Raw genomic sequence first — 21,631 nt, forward strand, 5'->3', positions numbered from 1 at the left:
TAATTCAGTGAAGCCTTTTATCTCAATCGTATGGCGATGCCATTGATATGCGGCTATTAATTAAAAGCCTGTTGAAATTTCATGTAACATGTAATTTTTCCTCCTCTTTCACAACCACGATTTTCGTTTTGCATAAACCATTACATTTAAAAAAACTAAAGGTAATGTTTTATCATTTCATACAGTTTATCCGAGATTGTTGGGCGGCGAATGTAATACGAAACGATGATGGTGGAAAAGGGTGAATACCAAGCTGCAATCCTGCATTCAATATCGGCAACCTGTTGGTTTATGTATAGCACATCCAATCGAGACGAGGGCCGTTATTTGCCCAGCAGAGCAAATAATAGCACTTGATTAGGCAGCCGTTGTACATTTTGTCCCTTTCAAGTTGGGGACAGAAATGAAGAATGAAATTCTTTACAAAGCGGGTCCGTCTCGAACGGAAATTCAAGCAGTCTGGGTTTTCTATAAATATGTTCAATGAATGTCCTTATTTAAGCCACCAATGCAATACAAATGTAACGGAAATATCGATGGATTGAAATCGTGCCGAAAAAGGATTCGATCTTGGATTCAGCAGTGATTTCTAAGAATTTCGATACATTCTTCATTGGTCAATTCAACCTCTGAGCTGTGTAGTGTTCCAGAAACAAGTGTGTCTTCAGTGGTGGTTTGTACAATAGTGACGTTTATTATTCTCTCATCTCAGTAGCTTATTCCTTAGCCTACTACATCTCTCCTTGTCTATATATATAAAAATGAGTTGAGGGTTCCTTTGAGGCAACAAAACTCACGAACGGAAGAACCCATCAGAATGACTCTTGCATGGTTGGATTCGTATTCATGGTGGCTGTGTTTATATGTAATAAAAGTTAGGAAAAGAACTAAAAATGTAAGAAAATTGATAAAAAACTGATTTTTCGTGAGCTGGGAAGCAAATCAACACGAACGAAATGAAACCAATCTAGAGTGCTATGACGTTATGAGCTTAACAGTTGTCAAACCACCACAGCTGGGCAAGACAACGTTTGCCGGGACAGCTAGTCTTTAATAAAAATGAAAATGTAATGTTGTATCAATGTAATACTTAATTACAATTAATGATGCATTTTGGAAATGTTTATAACTAATTAAATCTTCGAGAATGATCTTCTCTGTGTGAAACATTTAACAGATATCTTAATCTGTCTTAACTACTAATAGTCTAGATATGTTTCTCAACTTCATAGTTTCAACTTGTAATTAACTGACTATTTCTGAAATACAAATCATCAATCTCCAGCGCACCATCTGAGAATCCATCCAATGTTCAATAATGAGTGGTCGTCTTTCCTTTCCGTTTTTCTCTTTGTTATTCGAAGTTTGTATTTGCAAGTTCCTGAAGAAAATGGAAAAGAATTAAATAAACAACCTCTTACATGTGATCAACTTTTCTTCTCTGTATACTTAGGAGTCCTCGCATCTTTCTTTCCGGGCTTAAACAAAGATAAGATACTCTTTACCACTTCTTTTTTTTTCTTTCTTCCCAACATTTTTCTCGAGAATGCTTGAAAGTCTTGTACTGCATTTTCTTTGCTGAAATTAGACTTGAAATCCTCTGGTTTCCATAAAATATTAATATGAATAATTTGTGATTTGTTTTGTTTTATTTTATTTGTTTTTCTACTTATTTATTTATGTTTTTTTTATTTATTTATTTATATATGTTATTAAAGTAGACTGACGGACCTCTTTCGTGTTTTTTTTTTTCGGATAGATACAATATATGTATGACATAAGTTGAAGGTCTTTAGAGTACCTCAAACTCATAGCAGACTGTACAAATCTATTTTTCCTCTAACGTGTACCCAAATAGTTGTTTTCAAAAGCATACTAACAACGGCTTCTTGTTTTCCTTTGATTGTCAAGCTAATGTACATATATTGCATAAACACTCTTAAAACCTGCTTTCTATAGAACCCTTATAAGCGTACTTCTCATAATCAAACAGGATAATTCATGTTATTCCTACGATTCCCTCTTGAATCGGACCGAATTCAAACAACCTCCCTTTGTTTCCTTTCAGAAATGGACCAGGATTTCTTTATCCTCTTCATTTCTTATGGAGATGTAGACTGGAGTCTCTTATTACTCCCTATACTCTCTTCTTAGTTACCAAGAACGGACTGGACGATTCGCTTTCTTTCCTACGACTCTATCTTGAATCGGACTGAATTTCCACGATCTCCCTACGTTCCTTTTACAGAAATGGACCAGGATTTCCTAATCCTCTTCATTTCTTACGGAGATGTAGACCGGAGTCTTTTATTGCTCCCTTTTGTGGAGAGGAGCAATGCACACCCGTTCCACCTTAAGCACCTTTGCTTTTCCACACCCGTGACCCCTGCGCGCTGGCGATCCCTCGCGCAGTGCTACCAACCGAAGACGATCGAACCGAGTCATTCCAACCGCCATCGCCGTGCGACCGACAAGTGTTTTTCTATAAACTTTGTAATTCTATCGATAATAAAAGTTCACGTTCAAGTAATCGCGAGTGCCTTGATTTACTTTCTCTCCGGAATCCATTCGCTGACTTTTCCGCTGCGTAGCCGTGACTAACTCTCTAAAATAAAAGCTCTCATTTTTGAGTAGCGCCCATGCCGCACAGGGACTGTGTTGGAAACACACATTTTTTTTAAATTGCTCGCACGCTCACATTTTTGCAAAATATCAATATTTTTCGGTATTTGAAGGTGGTTTATAAACCCAGTGAGGTTGCCATGTCCAAATTATTGCAAAATACATGCTCATATGAGCGTACGAGCAATTTAAAAAAAATGTGTGTTTCGAACACAGTCATGTGCGGCATGGATGTTTACTAAAAATGTGCAGGCCGAACACATTTTTGAGCGTAGCCGTTTTTGCGTGAACCGTCAGGTGATGGGCCCAGCCGGATCGGAGTGAAAAAGTGCTGGAAACAATTGGCGTCGAAGAGCCATTTTGTTCGGTGTTCCGCCTCGTGTGCCCCCCGAGAGTGAGGAAGAGGTGAAGAAGAAGAAGAGCATAACCGCGAACGGCCCCGTGTGTGATCGGTGTGAGCGAACATAAACAAAGTCGATCGGGTCGGAAAAGTGAACTGTTTTGTCGGTGCCAAGATGGATCCGCGTTTCGCGATTGCCAAATTAAACGGCACGAACTGGCAGACGTGGAAAGTCCGCCTTGAGAATCTGCTTTCCCGTGAAGATGTGTGGCACACGATTGCCGAAGATATTCCGGATGACATGAGTGAAAAGTGGAAGACGGCCGACCGCCGTGCAAAGGCGACGCTGATGTTGATGCTGGAGGACAACCAGCTGTCACTCGTGAAGCAGTGTGTGCACGCCCGCGACGCGTTTGAGGCATTGAAAGAATACCACCAGAAAACAACGCGTTCTGTTCGAGTGTCTCTCTTAAAGAAACTGTGCGCGATGAATATGCCGGAACGGGGTGACCTTGAACAACATTTGCGTGAAGTGGATGAGCTTTTTGATCGGCTCGATGATGCCGGCACCGAACTGGACATTGATACGAAAATTTGTATGCTGTTGCGAAGCCTTCCCCCGTCTTTCGACAATCTCGTTACGGCTCTCGACAGTCGTTCAGATGATGACATCTCGATGGATGTTGTCAAGTCCAGGCTGATGGATGAATACCATCGGCGGCTGGAACGGGAAGGTGGGGGTGCCGCGAAAAGTGAGAAAGCGATGCGTTCCGCGGAAAACGGACAAAGTGAGAAGCGAGTATGCCACTTCTGTAAGAAGCCCGGGCATATTCGACGGAACTGCCGAAAGTTCCTGTCGTCGAAGAAAGAAAGTGATAGTGCGCCGCGTTTCCGAAAAGAAGAAAGTGCGAAGGCGAAAGCCGCTCAAAGTGACACCAAAGGAGTTGCTTTCACGGTCGGTGGTGAGACGGCCTGCTGGATTATCGACAGCGGGGCCAGCGCCCACATGACGAACGATCGCTCGTTCTTCACGGCGCTGAAGGAGTTCGCCGGTGGCTGGATAACTCTGGCAGACGGCAAGAAGACGCAGATCAAAGGTGAAGGTAGTGGTGTTCTCTATGGCATTGACGGTGAAGATGATGTGATGAAGATTGACATAAGTGAAGTGAAGTTTGTGCCTGGTCTGTCGACCAATCTGATTTCGGTTGCGAAGCTAGCACAGAAGAAATTTCAAGTGTGTTTCGACGAAGATGAGTGTCGGATTCTCGATCCGAAAGGCGTCGTTGTGGCGACTGGATGTCGTTACGGCGGCCTGTACCGTCTGAGGCTTGCTGAAACTTCACTGAAGGTAACCACCGGACAGCATCGGGAGAACTGCCAGCACCAATGGCATCGGCGCCTGGGCCACCGCGACTGGGCGGCCAGCGAGCGCCTGCTGAAGGAAAACCTAGCCACAGGTATGAAGGTAAGCGATTGTGGTATGCGTGTCGTGTGTGAGTGTTGCTTGGAGGGGAAATCGTCTCGGCCTCCCTTCCCTGCTGTTGCCGAACGAAAATCGACTGGGATTCTGGACATCGTGCACACTGACCTGTGTGGCCCGATGAGGACCGCCACCCCGAGCGGTAACCGATATGTCCTGAACATCATCGATGATTATAGTCGATTCACGGTGACGTATCTCCTGAAGAACAAATGGGAAGCAGCTGAATCCATCAAGGAGTATGTGCGGTGGGCGCAGAATCTGTTCAACCGCAAGCCGAAGGTGATCCGCTCCGACGGCGGAGGCGAATTCGATAACAGAGAGCTGCGAAACTTCTATCGAGCGGAAGGCATCAAACCACAATTTACCACCCCGTACACACCACAGCAAAATGGTGTGGCTGAGCGCAAAAACAGGTCGCTCACCGAGATGGCAACCTGTATGTTGCTGGACTCTGGCCTCGAGCAGCGATACTGGGGTGAGGCGACGCTTACCGCAACCTACCTGCAAAACCGGCTACCGTCAAGATCTGTTCCGAAGACGCCTTACGAGCTTTGGTGGGGCCGAAAACCGGAGCTCGGCCACTTGAAAGTGTTCGGCAGCGAGGCGTATGTGCACATTCCAGCGGTCAAACGAGGAAAAATGGAAGGGAAGGCGCGCAAGCTTACGTTCGTAGGCTATTCTATGGAGCATAAGGGCTTCCGCTTCGTGGACCGGGAAACGGATCAAGTAACCGTGAGCCGAGACGCCAAGTTCATCGAACTCGGCAACGGATCGAACTCCATGGATTTCCCTGTTGAAGCCGTTCCTGAGCGGGATGAAGAAGACGAATTTGAGCTGCGACCTTTCGTGGAGAAGAAGGAAGAAAGCGATGCTGAGTCACCGGACGAAGATTCTGGAAGCGAAGAGTACCATGAAGTCCCGGATGAAGAGGTTCCTGAGGCAAACCGGCGATCGGATCGGCCAAATCGTGGAGCGATACCCAAACGTTATGACGATTTTGTCTTGGATTACGCTGTCGGCATCGCGGCATGCGCTGTCGAGGAACCATCGAACTTTCGAGAAGCCCTGAAGAAACCGGAGTGGAAGAGCGCGATGGAGGATGAGCTAGCCTCCCATCGGCGGCTGCAGACCTGGGAGCTCGTTCCACCACCCAAAGGATGTAAACCTGTTGGGTCTAGGTGGGTATTCAAGGTCAAGCGCAACGAGCAAAACGAAGTTGTCAAGCTGAAAGCCAGAATTGTCGCCCAGGGGTACAGCCAACAGCAAGGAGTCGACTACGATCAGGTGTTCGCACCGGTAACACGCCAAGCTACTTTGAGGACGTTTCTCGCGGTGGCTTCGAAGCTCAACATGGTCGTGCGGCACCTAGACGTAAAGACCGCGTATTTATACGGATCGTTGGACGAGGAGATCCTGATGCGTCAGCCCCCTGGATACGCGACACCCGGCAAGGAGGAGTATGTCTGTCGGCTCAAGCGGAGTATTTACGGACTGCGGCAGTCGGCGCGCTGCTGGCACCGTAGACTCAACGAAGTGTTGGCGAAACTGGAGTTTAAGCCCTCTGCTGCAGATCCGTGCCTGTACATTCGCAGCGTAGGCAAGGTGAAGGTATTCCTGCTTGTTTATGTCGATGACATGCTGATCGGATCAACGGATGAACGAGAGGTGAAGCAGATATTCGAGTCGCTGAAGGAAGAGTTCGAGCTCACGTCGCTCGGGGAAGTCCGACACTTCCTCGGTATTGAAGTGCAGCGAGAAGGTGGAGTGTACAGCATCCGGCTACAGAAGTATATTGAGAAGCTGATCGAGAATTTCGGGATGGAGCAGGCGAAAATAGCGAAGTCTCCCATGGACCCTGGGTTCCTGAAGTTAGTTGAATCTGGAGAAGCTCTTGAGGATGCGACGAAGTACCGAAGCCTGGTAGGAGGACTACTGTATCTGGCCGTGAACGCTCGGCCGGACATTGCGGCATCTACTGCAATCCTCGGCCGCAAGTTCAGTGCTCCGGGAGAAGCCGACTGGACAGCGGCGAAGCGCATATTGAGATATTTGAAGGCAACATCCGAATACAGTCTGCGACTAGGAGGAGAACCGAATCAGGCGTTGACCGGCTATTCTGATTCTGATTGGGCCGGCGACGTCGGCAGCCGAAAGTCAACTTCCGGCGCTGTGTTCCTGTTTGGTGGAGGCGTAATATCATGGGCCAGCCGTCGTCAAGCTTCCGTCACACTCTCGTCTATGGAGGCGGAGTACGTGGCCCTAAGCGAGGCCTGTCAAGAGGTCGTATGGCTGAGGCAGCTCCTACGTGACTTCGGCGAAGAACAGAAGATCCCGACAGTGCTACATGAGGACAATCAAGGTTGTCTCGCATTTGTGAAGACGGAGCGCTCTAGCCGACGCTCAAAACATATCGACACGAGGGAGCATTTTGTTAAGGATTTGTGCGAGAAGCAGGAGATCAAGCTGGTCTATTGTCCGACAGATCGGATGATAGCTGATGTCATGACGAAGCCCCTCGGGCCGAAGAAGCATAAGCTGTTCTGTGGATTGCTGGGACTTGGAAACGCAAGTGAACCGGTAGTCCATTGAGGAGGAGTGTGGAGAGGAGCAATGCACACCCGTTCCACCTTAAGCACCTTTGCTTTTCCACACCCGTGACCCCTGCGCGCTGGCGATCCCTCGCGCAGTGCTACCAACCGAAGACGATCGAACCGAGTCATTCCAACCGCCATCGCCGTGCGACCGACAAGTGTTTTTCTATAAACTTTGTAATTCTATCGATAATAAAAGTTCACGTTCAAGTAATCGCGAGTGCCTTGATTTACTTTCTCTCCGGAATCCATTCGCTGACTTTTCCGCTGCGTAGCCGTGACTAACCGTCACCTTTACTCTCTACTTAATGACCAAGAACAGACTGGACGGCTCGTTTTATTCCTACGATTCTATCTTAAATCGGACTGAATTTCCACGACCTCCCTATGTTCCTTTTACAGAAATGGACCAGAATTTCTTTATCCTCTTCATTTCTTATGGAGATGTAGACCGGAATCTGCGTTCCCTTTACTCTCTGCTAATCAACCAGGAGCGGACTGGATAATTTGTATCATTCCTTCATTTCATTCATGAAATGGACTGAATTTCCTCAAATCTCCCTACGTTCCTTTTGCAGAAACGGACCAGGACACACTATCCTCTTCGTTTCATATGGAGAAGTAGACCGGAATTACTTTGAGTATTCCCTTTACTCTCTACTGTTGAACAGGAGCGGACTGGACGATTTACATTATTCATTCATTTCGTTACAGAACTGGACCAAATGAATGCGCAATCTCCCTGCGTTGCTTTTGCAGAAACGGACTAGGATATTCCTATCCTCTAAGTTTCATTTGCAGAAGTAGACCGGAATATATCAACTTATTCCTTTTACTCCCTGCTTATAACGTACATATATGGAATTTAATCTATTCCTTTAAATTTTATTTAATAATACAGTGTTCACTAAACTGTCTTTCTAACAATGTCTTTATTATTTATAGCATCTTTAAGCTTAAACTTTAGACCTGTGTTTAAGAAAACAAAGTTCCTTTTTATAAACAAGCTGAACACAGTATCAAACAAATAAACCTTGCATCGATATCAGCCAAATATCGCAAAACATTGTCAATTTGTAACATTTTCAATGAAATTTGAGAATCAACTTTTTTTTCTATTTTTAAGTAGATGTTTTAAACATTCATTCAGAACAATCATTATCGTATATATCAAATTTTCCAATTATCATAGTTTGTACGAATGGAACAATTACCATTCGACGTAGATATGTAAATCAAATTTTTCAATCAGCCCGTACTCTTTTCCTCTGAGTAGTTCAAAACTCAACAATTCCACGGACTCGCTAATTAATTTTAAACAGTTATTGGCTTCTAAATTTTTAGTATATTTTGACTTAATTTCCAAATTCACAAACATCACTTCCATACGCATTTGAGTAACCAGTTATTCAAATAATCAAATCCGAAATACATTTTCTTCAGCCTGAGACATCGTTTCTCTACCTTTACTTTGTAAACTGTAAATTTACCATGTTTTTTTTCCAAAAGAATCACTTCTCTAAAACCTGTGATGAATAACATGATTATTTTTTTTCAATTTCTTTTTACAAACATTATATGAAATACGGTAATGAATTGGGTTGTTTAATGAATAAATTATTTCTGTTTTCTTTAGCCCATTTGAAAGAGCTCATTTTTCTGAGTATAACGTGATTTTATCGCGTTCCAATACCTTTGTTTTGATGGTTAAATAAACAAAACAGTTTTATTTTTCTTGAATAGAATGACAGTCCTATCGATAGAATAACAGTTAACCCCGACAAACAAATTTCCCCCATACAAACTTTAAATGCGTTTTAAAAACAGTTTCCGGGCATCAAAATTGATGAAATTTTGGATTTCGACTATTTTTTTTTTTTTTTGGTGGAGATTCCGATTATGAAATAATTGGTATACCCCTACAGAACCCAATTGTAGTAAAATGTTGAATTACATGTTATCTGCCATGGGAAACTGAGCTCAAACCTGTTCGTCTGATGTGTACCGGTTACCAAGTTTTTTTTTTATACCTCCACAACGCTGGTTTTAATCCATCAATGAAAATGTTTGATGTGAAAACATTTGAATTTCAGTTGGCGTTGAATAATGTGCACACCTTTACCATTATATTTTTGGATTGAACATAACATGTGTCTAATATAGAATACTCTGTTCTAAAATATGTTTTCAAACAAGGCCAGTGTAACATAATTTAGGTATGCAAATAATTAAGTTGGTATAAATGTTGTAAAGTAGCTTTCAATTCGCTGCTTAGTGTACTATAAATTTGTAAACTATGTGAAATACCCCTTATGTTTTTCACAAAAATTATAATAATTATAATTAATTATTATTTGTTGTGTACTTTCAATATGTTCACAAGGTTCAGTATTTCATCAACATATTGAGTGTACATAGTTTTATAGCTCTATAGAAAGTATGAACTTTTAGAGGTATGTAAAATGCCTTTATGTTCAGGTCCCTTGTGCCCACTTTCTATGTATTTATTCCGTATGTATTCCAAACTATATCTAATCTCACAATAATTACACATACATGTCCACACTTGCTCAGCATAACAATTTCATTTAGACGAAACGCAGACTTTTCTGCTGAGTTCTATGTATTGCGCTGAAGCAAAAGATCGAAGCAAGCCTTAAACTATAATTCCACGAAAACGTCAAAACCAACAAGCTTTCGCTGGTTACACTCTGTTACATTTTGTGCATCAAGCCCATAAACATTCGTTTATTGTTCACACCAGCGCGGTGATGTTGGTGATGGCCAACCAGACTGGAGAGTCTCTCTTAAATATGAACGCACTAATAGTTACCGAACATCTCCATCCGAAGCGTTGATTAATGGCATTTTCCTCCTAGGTATCTTGAGCATTTTCCCGTGAAATTTAACCTTTTAACGTCCGGATCTTCGTCGTGATTTTCAGGTCTTTCTCAAAGCGTTGCGATTGGATTTCGATCCTCTTGTTGTTCCAATTTTATTTGATTTCTTCAAACAGAAAGTCGTCGAATTTCACTGAACTCGAATATTTTCCTTTTTCTTCCAAAGCTCTTCATCCTCAGTCGCCAATGTAGTGTTCCAGAAACAAGTGTGTCTTCAGTGGTGGTTTGTACAATAGTGACGTTTATTATTCTCTCATCTCAGTAGCTTATTCCTTAGCCTACTACAAGCTGCTGATTGTATGTAGCATTCCCTATAAAATTAAAGCCAAAAGTACACTATATACTGTATACAACAAATGCGCAATGCTATATCATTTCAAGAACTGAACCTGAACCACTATGACGCGGCTCAGCAACTGCTTTGTCAGGCGGTTTCAGAGTAGGAGACGGATATCGCCATCATAGCGGACCCATACCGAGTACCCACCGGCAACGGCAACTGGATCGCGGATGGGTCCAGAAAAATGGCGGCGACATGGATGACGGGTAAATACCCCGTCCAGGAGCTGGTGTCTACTACCTATGAGGGCTTCGTGGTCGCCAAAGTAAACGGGGTCTACTTCTGTAGCTGTTATGCGCCTCCGCGGTGGCCGATCGAGCGGTTCACGTGCCTGGGCTGTGGAATTGGGAAGCCGTTTCACGAACCAGCGGGGTCAGATCCTACTAGAAACACTGGCCATCTTAGATGTCGACTTGGCTAACGTCGGTACCAAGAGTACCTATAGTCGAAACGGAGCGGAGTCAATTATTGACGTGACCTTTTGTAGTCCTGGCCTAACAAGTAGTTCGAACTGGAGAGTAGATAATGGCTACACTCACAGCGACCACCTGGCGGTTCGCTACAGTATCGACTACAACAACAGCAGACAGCGGATAGAAGAAGAGGCGGCCAGGTCAAGGCCAAGCCCTCGCAGGTGGAAGACATCATACTTCGACGAAGAGGTATTTAGGGAGGCGCTCCGCCGTGAGTGAAACTTCGGTTTAGACGGCGACGAGCTGGTAGCGGTGGTCTCACGTGCGTGTGATCATCCTCAATAGAATGTTGAGGTTCACTGAGGGCGAAAATGGTCTTTCGAGCAACCAATACGGCTTCCGGAAGGGGAGGTCCACCGTAGACGCTATCTAGGGGAATTCCGCTTCTGCGCGGTAGTGACTCTGGATGTAACGAATGCGTTTAATAGCGCCAGCTGGTCTGCTATTGCCGATGCGCTCTTGCGTCTGGGGATACCGGAGTACTTGTACAAGATTCTCGAAAGCTACTTTCAGAATCGCGTACTAGTTTACGACGCGGAGGTGGGTCGGAAGTGCTTTCACATAACCTCAGGAGTCCCGCAAGGTTCCATCCTGGGTCCGGTGTTATGGAATGTCATGTACGACGAGGTGTTGAGGTTAGAGTACCCAATGGGAGTGGAGATTGTCGGATTTGCCGACGACATTACGCTTGAAGCCTACGGTGAAACGATCGAGGAGGTGAAGTTGACTACCGACCACTCGATCAAGGTTGTGGAGGCGTGGATGCGGTCCAGGAAACTGGAGCTGGCTCACCACAAGACAGAGGTGACGGTTGTTAATAAGCTGAAGTCGGAGCAGCAGACGGAGATCAGTGTAGGAGAGTGCACTATCCTGTCAAAGCGCTCCGTCAAGCGTGTTGCTACGTCCATACTTTGCGGCCCAGCGTGGGGCACCGCGCTAAGTACTAAATGCTACCGACGGAAGCTGGAAAGTACTTACAGGCTTATGTGCCTGAGGGTTGCAAGCGCGTACCGTACCGTGTCACACGACGCTCTCTGCATCATTACTGGTATGGTGCCTATCAGCATTCTTATCAGTGAGGACATGGAGTGCTTCGAAATGTGCGGCGCAAGAGACATACGCAGGACTGCCGGGATGACCTCCATGGTCAAATGGCAGCGCGCGTGGGACAGTTCCACCAAAGGAAGGTGGACCCATAGGTTGATACCGAGGGTAGATAGTTGGATTAATAGGCTCCATGGGGAAGTTACATTCCACCTGACCCAGGTCCTACAGACAGGTCATGGTTGCTTCCGACAGTATCTACACCGTTTCGGGCATGCGGATTCTCCCGAATGCCTAGTGTGCAATGGTTTAGAGGAAACGACGGAACACATTTTGTTCGTGTGCCCGCGTTTTCGCACAATGCGTGACCGCATGCTTGCCACATGCGGGGAGGACACAACTCCGGACAACTTGGTCCAGAGAATGTGTAGGGATGAGATTAGCTGGAATGCCGTTTCAACGGCTATCACCCATATCGTCTGGGAGCTACAGAGGAGGTTGCGCGTGGACTCGGAGAATGGCTAGTCCAGATGCAGTACAAGAGGTGGTCCAGGGGTTCGAAGTCGGCTTCGTAGGTCATACCGGTGCCCTGCGGTCGAGAACGACCCTTACAGCGATTAAGTGGCCGCGGAGAGGAAGTCTCGGTAGTGGTGCTGTCGTGGCGTCGGTCTACTGGGTTGGATCCGAGCCCGCGGTTGGTAAAGGGTCCCCGGCAAGGGTCGGGGCAGGTGGAGACCCTGCTGTCAGCAACCTTCTGGTGCAGCTGATAGGGCCTGAAGGGTAGTGATACCCTTGCCTTCAGCAGGTCAGATCGGGTTGCACGTGGGCATCAGTTCTTGATGTCTGCAAAGCAGTTGGGCGCGGGCGGGGTTGACCCTGCCCGCCTTCCGAGGACAAAGGGAGTGGCGAGATCCACTCGGGAAACTGGCTAAGCGCCAGCATGTTACCGTGATGGACTCTCCAGAGCGAGTCATCGATGTTCGATGCAGCTAACCTTGTGGGTGCGATATGCACTAGCCCCTCTCTGAAGCAATACCTTCTAGGTGGTTCCGGAGAGACGTAGGGTTTGGCGACCATAAGAATGTGTTTTAGTGGATCGAGGAGAGAGTAGTCCTGGCTTTTACTAGTGTTGAAGAAGACGGCCTTAACCCCACACTACCCTAACCAAGATAAAATATCAATCTGAATTTTTAATTTGTGCAGTTTCTTTCTGCTCAAATCATCGACACTTACAAAGTACCCTACTTATCCGCTCAGTGCCGTAGCTAGAAATGTGTGGGCCCGGTGTGGAATATTTCCAAGAATTCCTTCATATATAAATAACTGTAATGATCGATTCGAAAAATTTGACCAAGAATTCTTCAAGGAGTTTCTATAAGGTTTTACTACGTGATTCATCCTAGAATTTCAGGAAATTTCCAAAGAATCCATTGGATGATAATTCAAGAATTCATCCAGAGATTCGTACAGAAGTTTCTCTAAAAAATCTATAGTTTTCTTTCGAGAAATCCTTCTGGAATTCCTCCAGTCTATTCGTTTTCTTTCGAGAAATCCTTCTGGAATTTCTCCGAAAAATTCTTCAAAATCCATCTAGTCTGCCCAAACATTCCTTCAGGAATATTTGCTAGCATTCCTCATGAAACTTTTCCTATTGTGATTTTTTTGAGAGGATCTTTCAAAATTCTTTTGAAAAATTCTTCTAAGCTTCCATTAAGCATCTCAGTCAACAATTTCTTCAAAATTCATTGAAACCGTTAAAAAAATTCTCCGAGGATTTCTGGTAACAAATAATTTTTTCAGAAGATTTTCAAGGATTCTTTCAGAATTTTCTCCTAAGATTGTTTTGTCACTTTTCTCAAAAATCCTTTAAGAATGACTAGATGTGTCCTTTGAGTGATAAATTCAAGCTATGATTGAATACTGGGTGTATCAATAGGGAATTGTTCAAAAATCACATTAAGAGTTCCTTCGGAAATTTTTCCAAAGATTTCTTAAGTATTCATTCCAAAAAAAATCAATTGAAAATCTATATCTATCTATATATACATCTATATATATAAAAATGCAGTGGCATACGTGGGACCGCGCATAACTTGGGAACGGGTGGTCCGATTTGGGTCGTCTAAGTTTTGTTCTGTTAGTTTTCACCCAAGGAAGGTTTATGAGGCCTAAAACATGGGAAAATTGAGAGTTTTTAAAATCGGGTTATCATACATTTTGAACGGGGACTTGGGCGATTGGCTAGGGACTTGAAACGTCAAAAAACGCAGTAGGCAAGACAAAGTTTGCCGGGTACAGCTAGTATATATATAAAATTGCAGTGGCATACGTGGGACCGCGCATAACTTGCGAACGGATGGTCCGGTTTGGATCGTCTGAGTTTTGTTCTGTTAGTTTTCACTTAAGGAAGGTTTATGAGGCAAAAAACATGGGAAAATTGAGAGTTTTTGAAAATCAGATTTCCATACATTTTGAACGGGGTAGGGCTTGGCTAAAGACTTGAATCATCAAAAAACCGCAGTTGGCAAGACAAAGTTTGCCGGGGGCAGCTAGTTATACATAGATTCTTTTAGAATTTCTTCAAGGATCTTCTTAGAAACTCTGGCAAAGGTTCCATCGATCATTTATCCAAGCATTTCTTATTCAATAATTTCTCGGGGAATTTTACCGAGGATTCCTTTTGGATTTTCTCCGGGGATTGCTTTAGGAATTCTACCAAAGTTTTATTTGAAATTCTAAAGAAATTCCGTCAAAGATACCTTTAGAAATTTCTCCTAAAATTCCTTCAGAAATTCTTCCAAAGATTTCTTTAGTAGCTCATTCAATAAATGCTCTTACGATTTCTTAAAAGATTCTTTCATAATTTATTCAACTATTCTTTTAGAGTTTCTTAAAAAGATTACATCATGATATTCTTCAAGTATTTCAATTATTTTATTTTGATTTCGAACATGATATCTCAAGGAATACCACCAATAATTTTGTAAGAAAATATGTACCAAAAAATCCTTCGGGAATTCCCTCATGCAAGGATCTTGTAACTACTGCAAGATTTTTGCGCAAATTCTTACACAAATTGCTCTTTGCTAGAAATGCCACAGAAATTCATCCAATAATCATTCCAAGGATTTAGGATTTTTCAGAAATTCAAATAAAAAGTGTAAGAATTCTATCAAAAATTATCTCACAAATATCTCAAAGAAATGGTATTCCTTTAAAAAATCGTTCCGAAATGCTTCCAAGGTTTCCATCGACATTTTTTCTATTGATACCTTTAAACATTTTTAGCGACTTTTTTTAATTATTCCAAGAAATCTTGCTTGGATTATGAATTTCAAATGACTCAACGTACATATGTACAGATGGGTAAATTATTGGTTAAATTGGGAAAAAATCCACAGCTCAGGTGAGCTTTGAACTCACGACCCTTATTCGCTAGACAAGTGCTGTACCAACTAAGCTACCGAGCCAATTAATGACTCAGCATTTTAGTTGTCATAAGGTTCAATTCTAATCTCATCGATCTATATCATCTTCCCCTAAACCGCAAATATAACCATCTCTGTTGTACATATGGCTCGGTAGCTTAGTTGGTAAAGCACTTGTCTAGCGAATAAGGGTCGTGAGTTCAAATCTCACCTGAGCTGTGGATTTTTTCCCAATTTAACCAATAATTTACCCATCTGTACATATGTACGTTGAGTTATTTGAAATTCCTAATTGACTACACGGATTGGTATTACCGAAAATTTGCACTTTGAGTGAGTCGTCTTGCTTGAATATCTTTTACGAATCATCTAGGAGTAACTTCAAGGACTTCATAGCAAATTCCATCAAAAGTTGCTCCAGCAATTGCTTCGGGAACTTCTCGAATCGTTTCTAAAGGAATTCTTTCAATGATATTCCCAAAAGAATTTCCTGAAAATTTCCAAAAGCGATTGCTTTGGGACTACTCCACATGATCCGTTTAGCAATTGTCCTGACTCGTGAGGAATCCTTTAGGAATTCATTCAAGGATTTTTTTTAGAAATTTCTTCAAGCGTTTTTTGCAATCCTTTCAAAGATTTCTTAGGAATTCATTCAAGCATTTCTTTAGAAATACCTTCTGAAATTCCTCCAATAGTTGCTGTAGGAAATCGTCCAAAGATTCCTTAGGCGGATTTTTTTTCAAGTCCTCTTATACAATTCGTTCAATAATCCTTTAAGACATATCAGTAAGGATATATTTTTTTTTCTCCAAGTATACAAGAGTTTCTTCAAGATATAAAGATTCCTTCAAGTATTTCTCAATGGTTTTCCTCCAAATAATCCTGCAAATATGGACTCATCCATCCTCAAAGGAATCCTGCCAGATTCTTCAAAGATTTTTTTTTAGAAATTCGTCCATCCATCCTGCAAGGAATCCTTCGGGAATTCCTCTAGAAAAGCTCCCAAAAATTCATTTAGCATTCAGGTATGGCTCCACGTATGATCTCAGAAATTCATAAAAGATATTTTTCCATGTTGAACTCCTGCAAGATTCCTCCTTCGAAAGCTTGGAAAACTCCATTATGGTTCATCTGAAAGATTTCTTTAAAGGACTCCATGACATAATCCCTTCAACTTTATGAAAGAATTCGTAGATTTATTTCTGAAGGAATGCTTGAAGAAAACCCTACGATAAATCCTATGAAGTAACTGCTAAATAAATCGCAGAAGATATCCCGAAAGAATTGTCGCAGAAATCCTCCAAGAAATACTTAGAAAAAAATGCTTGATGAAGTCATTGGAGGAGTTTCTTAAATATTTCGTGAAGAAAATCTGGTGATATAGCAAAAGGAATCTTTGAAGGAATCCTTGAAAGAATTTCAGAATGATTTTTTGGAGGAGTTCCAACAGTGTTTCGGTGGAAATGAAATAATTTCTGTATAATTTTAAATAAATATTTTACATTGATAAATATTTCTATACCTTAACTCAATATACGATTGAAAACAGCATAGAAAAATATCAAAATCAATAATTAAATACTTAAGTGACGTAAAATAATGGCAGTCAGCATAAACATTAAAATGGCTACAATCATGTTGAGTTTATATTCATAATTAAAATGGTTGTATATAATAGTTATATGCTTCAAGTTGCAGTTCTACTGAAAACATTTTTAAATTTGTGGGTTTTAACATAAAATGTGTAGGATGCTCCGGGCCCGGGGCTATTTGGATGCGATCTCCTTTAACGACTCCTCCAAATAGCTGGCAATCAGCGGGTACACCACGTCGTATTGGGAGATATTCTTTTGCCGTACCACGGCTCTGTATTTCTGCAAAGCTCCAGTAATCAACTCCAATCTATCACGCTCGGACGAATGCGATTCCAACCACTGAATCAGTTTCTCATTGGACCAGCCGGCAGTAACGTGCGGACTTACTAGCTCCGGTCCAGCGTAACCGAACAACATGAATAAAACGATGTGCGATGGAACCACACCACCGGATCCCGAAGTATGCTGTACCAACTCTTCGGCAGAAATGGCCAGCAGCGATGACATTGCTCTCAACAGACGAAAACTTTTTCCCAAAACGGCCAAATCCGGAACGATCGGTTTCAGTGCCAGTTCTAAGTGATGACAATCGGCTTTGAGTCTTTGCCGGCCGGAATTCGAGATTGGCCGCAGAATTGCAACATTTTGCACGAACAGTTCAATGCATCGCGCAGCCAAATTCTGGCCACTTTCCTCGATCACTGATTTATCCGCGAACGGTAGAATGTGGGAGTTCCACGAGCGCACCAGGAAGTCCTGCAGTTCCTTCATGTAGAAAGATGGACCTGCGGTCGATATTGATGCCGTATTGAGACCCGGTTCCCGATGCATGCTTAGCAAAATTATGTTCACCGCGGAATGAATCGATGCAATCAGCTGCTGCATGATGGCAAGAGTTATCGTGCGGCCGTCGTTGAGGCTCTTTTTTAGCTTGGCCGCCGATTCGGTGCTGACGAAATTTGGGCCCAAATTTTGGATAAGCCGGCAAATCGCTTCGTGGTGATAGTGAACGATGTTGGCCAGCGTTATGTTCTGCGACTGTGAAACATTGGGATTATCTGAAAATGGAAATGAGGCTGGTGTGAAAACGTTTCAGGTATCAGAAGGCCAGCCATTTGGGACATTTGGATGCTTTCTGAATCAGGGTTTAAAACCCAAGTATAATACTGATGGGCACAAGTTAGTAGGAGTTGGTCTGATTAGTTTGTTCCTTTCAGAAAACGGATGTTCGACAAATTTTACAACCACTCATGGAATACTTACCCAAAACTTGCTGTGTATCACCACCGAGCTTAACATTGCGTTCGATTCTGTTCCACAAGTCTTGATTCGACACACAGATGACGTCCGTAACCTGACGCGTTAAGCGATCATCCACAATGGCAGCGTTCAGCTCAGTAGAAGCCACTCGCACAACGCTATCGATGACCTCCTGGTTGGGAAAATCTATGTCGACCAACACAGATTTCAAATTGTTTGCACATTTTTCCAGATAGCCTGCCTCCAGTGCCACAAACGTATTGTCCCCAAACACGAACGAGCTGTCGATTTTCTTCTCCAGGGCACGTGCTACAGACAGCATTTTGGGGAGGCCCTGCTGAAGCGCTTGATGAACGTGGGGCTGAGCATTTGAAAACGACTCGATCAGTTGCTTTTCTAACTTATCCCAAAAGTCCTCGCTTATCGTCTTGGCCATAACTAGGCAATCCTCCGACAGTGGTAAGCCTAACAAGCAGCGCTGAAGAAATGCAATCTGCTGACAGTAACTGTAGAACTCGTCCAAGAACAGCCATTCCAAAGCCTGCCACAGTTTGGTCCGGAAATGAGTCGAACTGCCTAAGACGGGAACCTTCCCTGGACCTTTTGAAGAGCCTCTGTCGGTTTTGTCCTTGTTGTTGCCGCTTGCTGCCGAGTCTTGCTTACGCAATTTGCCAACATCCGATGCTGAGTAGCATTCTTTTATGGAATCTGTTTATAATGATAATCTATGGAATTGAAGCGCACACTTCTGTGTAAAAAATCCAGCTTACCTCGAATGTATCGCTGATACGTGGCAGAGATGTTTTCCAAGCACTTAGCTAACGTTTTTAAATTCAGGAAAATTTTTAAACAATTCTTCGTTTCATCTTCCTTGGTGTTTTGGATAGCTTGGAATAAATCCCTATTAGCTACCTGTAATAAAATGTGGATCAAAAAGCAATTATCTTGAAGAAGTTTTAGAACTTAGGTCATCACTGGATGACACCAACCTTTACGAGACGAGCCTTCACAGCGGTCATCGCGGAAATCTCCTCCTTCAAGAACTCTATCTGGCTCAGGTCAACGTCTTCCATGACACTTTCCAGCTCGTAAACAATCCGTGCCTGTTCCGGCAGTTCCGTCGCCTTGTCCAATGCCGTATAGATTTGCAGAAACCGTCCGCCCTGCCGTAGGACGTGCGATGCCTCGTGCAATCGTCCCAAAATTTTGGTTTGCGTTTCCAGCTGCTCGTACGGTACGGTGACTTGTTTCTTCAACCGGTCCGCGCTGTGCTGCAGTGAATCAATGTGGCCGGAAATGGAACTGATGGCCGTGTGGAGTCGCCCGGCGTGATTCGCCTGGGACAGCAACGCACCGTACTGACCGCGAACCTGCGTTTGCAAGTGGGCTGAAATTTGCTCCAAGCCCTCCGACAGCTTCGCTATCTGCTCGGTAATGGTCATGGTCGTGGAAAGATTCGCCTTCGCTTCCTGTCGATCCTCCAGGAAGATGCGGAAAAAATCTAAACAGAAGCAGTCAGCGATATTGTTATGATGAAAATTCTGTTTTAAGACAACCTACCATCGTTCTGCATCGTGTCGCAGATATCCGACTCGGTATTTTCCATTGTGGCGAGCGACAATTCAATAAATTTGTGAGCTAAACTTCTAAAACACAAGACTTTTGGACTTTTGGTCCATCTAATGTTGACACGGCCACGACACCGAAAACGATTTTGATTTGATTTCCAATAGGAATCTAATAATTCGACAATGATTTTTCATAAGGGCCTAACTGATTTGATCGATTTCTCTTCGTCGACTCTCTCTTTCGTCAATAACTTGATCAAAACAAATAAAAGCATTATTCTTTTTGTTTCTATAGCAACATGTACTCGTCTTCTTCGCATTTCAACCAAAAAATCTTTGGAAAACTCAATACACATACTGTGATAACACAAAAAGAGGATCGATGAAGAGAACTCGAAAATGTCAGTTAGGCCCAAATGAAAAATCAGTGTCGAATTAATGATTATTCATCATCATCATGTCAACATTTAATGATTATCAATTCCTTTTTATCTTCAATTTCTCAACAACAACACGCACACTCGATACTTTTAACACACAACGTGTCAGGTTTTTTCTCATCAACGAATCGGTCTTGTACAAAAAGAGTGTGATTAAATTTTCAGTCATTATTGGTTTATTTTTTTAAGATAGTTTTTTTTTGCGTTATATTGAACATAATATATTTTTATTGAATCAATTATAATAATAAAATAAAGTGTTTAAAAGAAATCTGATTGTTTTGCGTTCTTACGAGTTTAACTTGAATGTGTATGGAGCATGTGATTCTTTGACAGCCCTTGCCATCCGCGACGAAGCGCTGTCAGATTGAGCTCTTGCATCATGTCGCTGTGCGGTCGCGTTTTCCGTCGCTGGAATCATTTTGTAACGCTAAAACAGTACGAAAATGTCCAAGTGGCCAAGGCGAACCCCCAAAACTTAGTTCAGCGCGTCGCCCCTGCATTCGGTGGAAAAGTTTTCGTGGCCTGGCACCCGGAGCCGACGTTCCCGTACGAGTGTTCGAAACCAATCGAAAGAGCCGCGATCCGATCCGGGCCATCATTGGTACGTGACGAGCTGGTCCTCGCAGGAGCCAGCCAGCTGAAGGCCAAACATCCGGATATGGTCCGCGAAGAACTGTCCAAAGCCACGTTCACCACCAAGCATCGTTGGTTCCCGCGAGCGCGCAACAAGAAGGCTAAAAAGACACCGATGGACCGAGAGTATCTGTAAGAGGGACATGTCATCTTTGTATTAGAATAAAATAGCATTTTACCAAATCAAAAGTACTGTTTATTATTCCATTTGTATTGCATATTTATTCTGTTCGTCGTTTTTTCACCAACGAACCCAAAAGATCGGAAATGGTTGGCACCGCAGTCTGATCGAATACCGCCTTGGTGGATGAAGAAGCCGAAACTTCCGTCGATTCCTTGGGGGCGCTTTTAAGATCCCGGTGGTGGGGGAACGTGGGCATCAGCTTGGGGTCGCACGGCAGCGGAGCTTCCTTGAAATAGCTACTCTGGAGGCACTCTTCCGCAGTGGCTCGCTTTTTCGGATCGTACATGAAAAGGAAATTCAGCAGGCGAAGTCCCGCGGAGGAAAGCCAGGCAAACTTCGGCTTAAGATTGTTGTATGGCTGAGACTTGAGAGTGAAATTCTGCACTGCTGGTAACGATGAAAAGTCCGGCCAAATTGTTTCCGACGGAGTTCCCAACAATTCAATGATGAGTTCGATCTGTGAGATTTCACTGACCCCGGGCATGAGTGGCTTATGGGCTAACAGCTCTCCCAAAATGCATCCCGTAGCCCACATGTCCACAGCAGTAGTTTGCTCTTTCGATCCGAATAGTAACTCGGGCGGACGGTACCAAAGAGTAACCAAGCCAGGAGTCATGGGTTTATCCGAATCGCTTATGTACCGAGCCAATCCGAAATCTGCAATCTTCAAACAGCCTTTGTCGGTCAGCAGCAGATTCGACACCTTCAAATCCCTATGGATGATGTA

General features: G+C 43.4%; 3 protein-coding genes and 1 long non-coding RNA gene across 4 annotated transcripts; 1 reads left to right on the forward strand and 3 right to left on the reverse strand.

Annotated features, from left to right (window-relative positions):
* Positions 1 to 1,528: 1,528 nt before the first annotated feature.
* On the reverse strand, positions 1,529 to 10,217 carry LOC134288761 (uncharacterized). The gene is made up of 2 exons (XR_009998132.1): positions 7,329 to 10,217; positions 1,529 to 2,317 (listed from the first exon to the last, which is right to left on the reverse strand). It is a non-coding gene; the product is annotated as an uncharacterized LOC134288761 (long non-coding RNA).
* Positions 10,218 to 16,854: 6,637 nt separating this feature from the next.
* Positions 16,855 to 19,794, reverse strand: LOC115265371 (conserved oligomeric Golgi complex subunit 5). Its single transcript, XM_029870146.2, has 5 exons — positions 19,637 to 19,794; positions 19,066 to 19,577; positions 18,847 to 18,988; positions 18,080 to 18,784; positions 16,855 to 17,874 (listed from the first exon to the last, which is right to left on the reverse strand). Exons 1-5 carry the CDS (start codon positions 19,680 to 19,682, stop codon positions 16,988 to 16,990), a joined length of 2,292 nt encoding a protein of 763 aa, XP_029726006.1. The 5' UTR covers positions 19,683 to 19,794; the 3' UTR covers positions 16,855 to 16,987.
* Positions 19,795 to 20,414: 620 nt separating this feature from the next.
* On the forward strand, positions 20,415 to 20,909 carry LOC109409672 (large ribosomal subunit protein mL42). Its single transcript, XM_019683148.3, has one exon. It carries the CDS (start codon positions 20,467 to 20,469, stop codon positions 20,854 to 20,856), a length of 390 nt encoding a protein of 129 aa, XP_019538693.2. The 5' UTR covers positions 20,415 to 20,466; the 3' UTR covers positions 20,857 to 20,909.
* LOC115265364 (cyclin-dependent kinase 10) lies at positions 20,894 to 21,631 on the reverse strand (the record flags this gene model as incomplete). The annotated part of the gene is given in 1 exon segment (XM_062849454.1): positions 20,894 to 21,631. A coding segment is annotated over 1 exon segment (690 nt), but the record flags the coding sequence as incomplete, so codon positions are not given.

The sequence above is a fragment of the Aedes albopictus genome, chromosome 2 (assembly GCF_035046485.1).
Source record: "Aedes albopictus strain Foshan chromosome 2, AalbF5, whole genome shotgun sequence".
Lineage (NCBI taxonomy): Eukaryota > Metazoa > Arthropoda > Insecta > Diptera > Culicidae > Aedes > Aedes albopictus.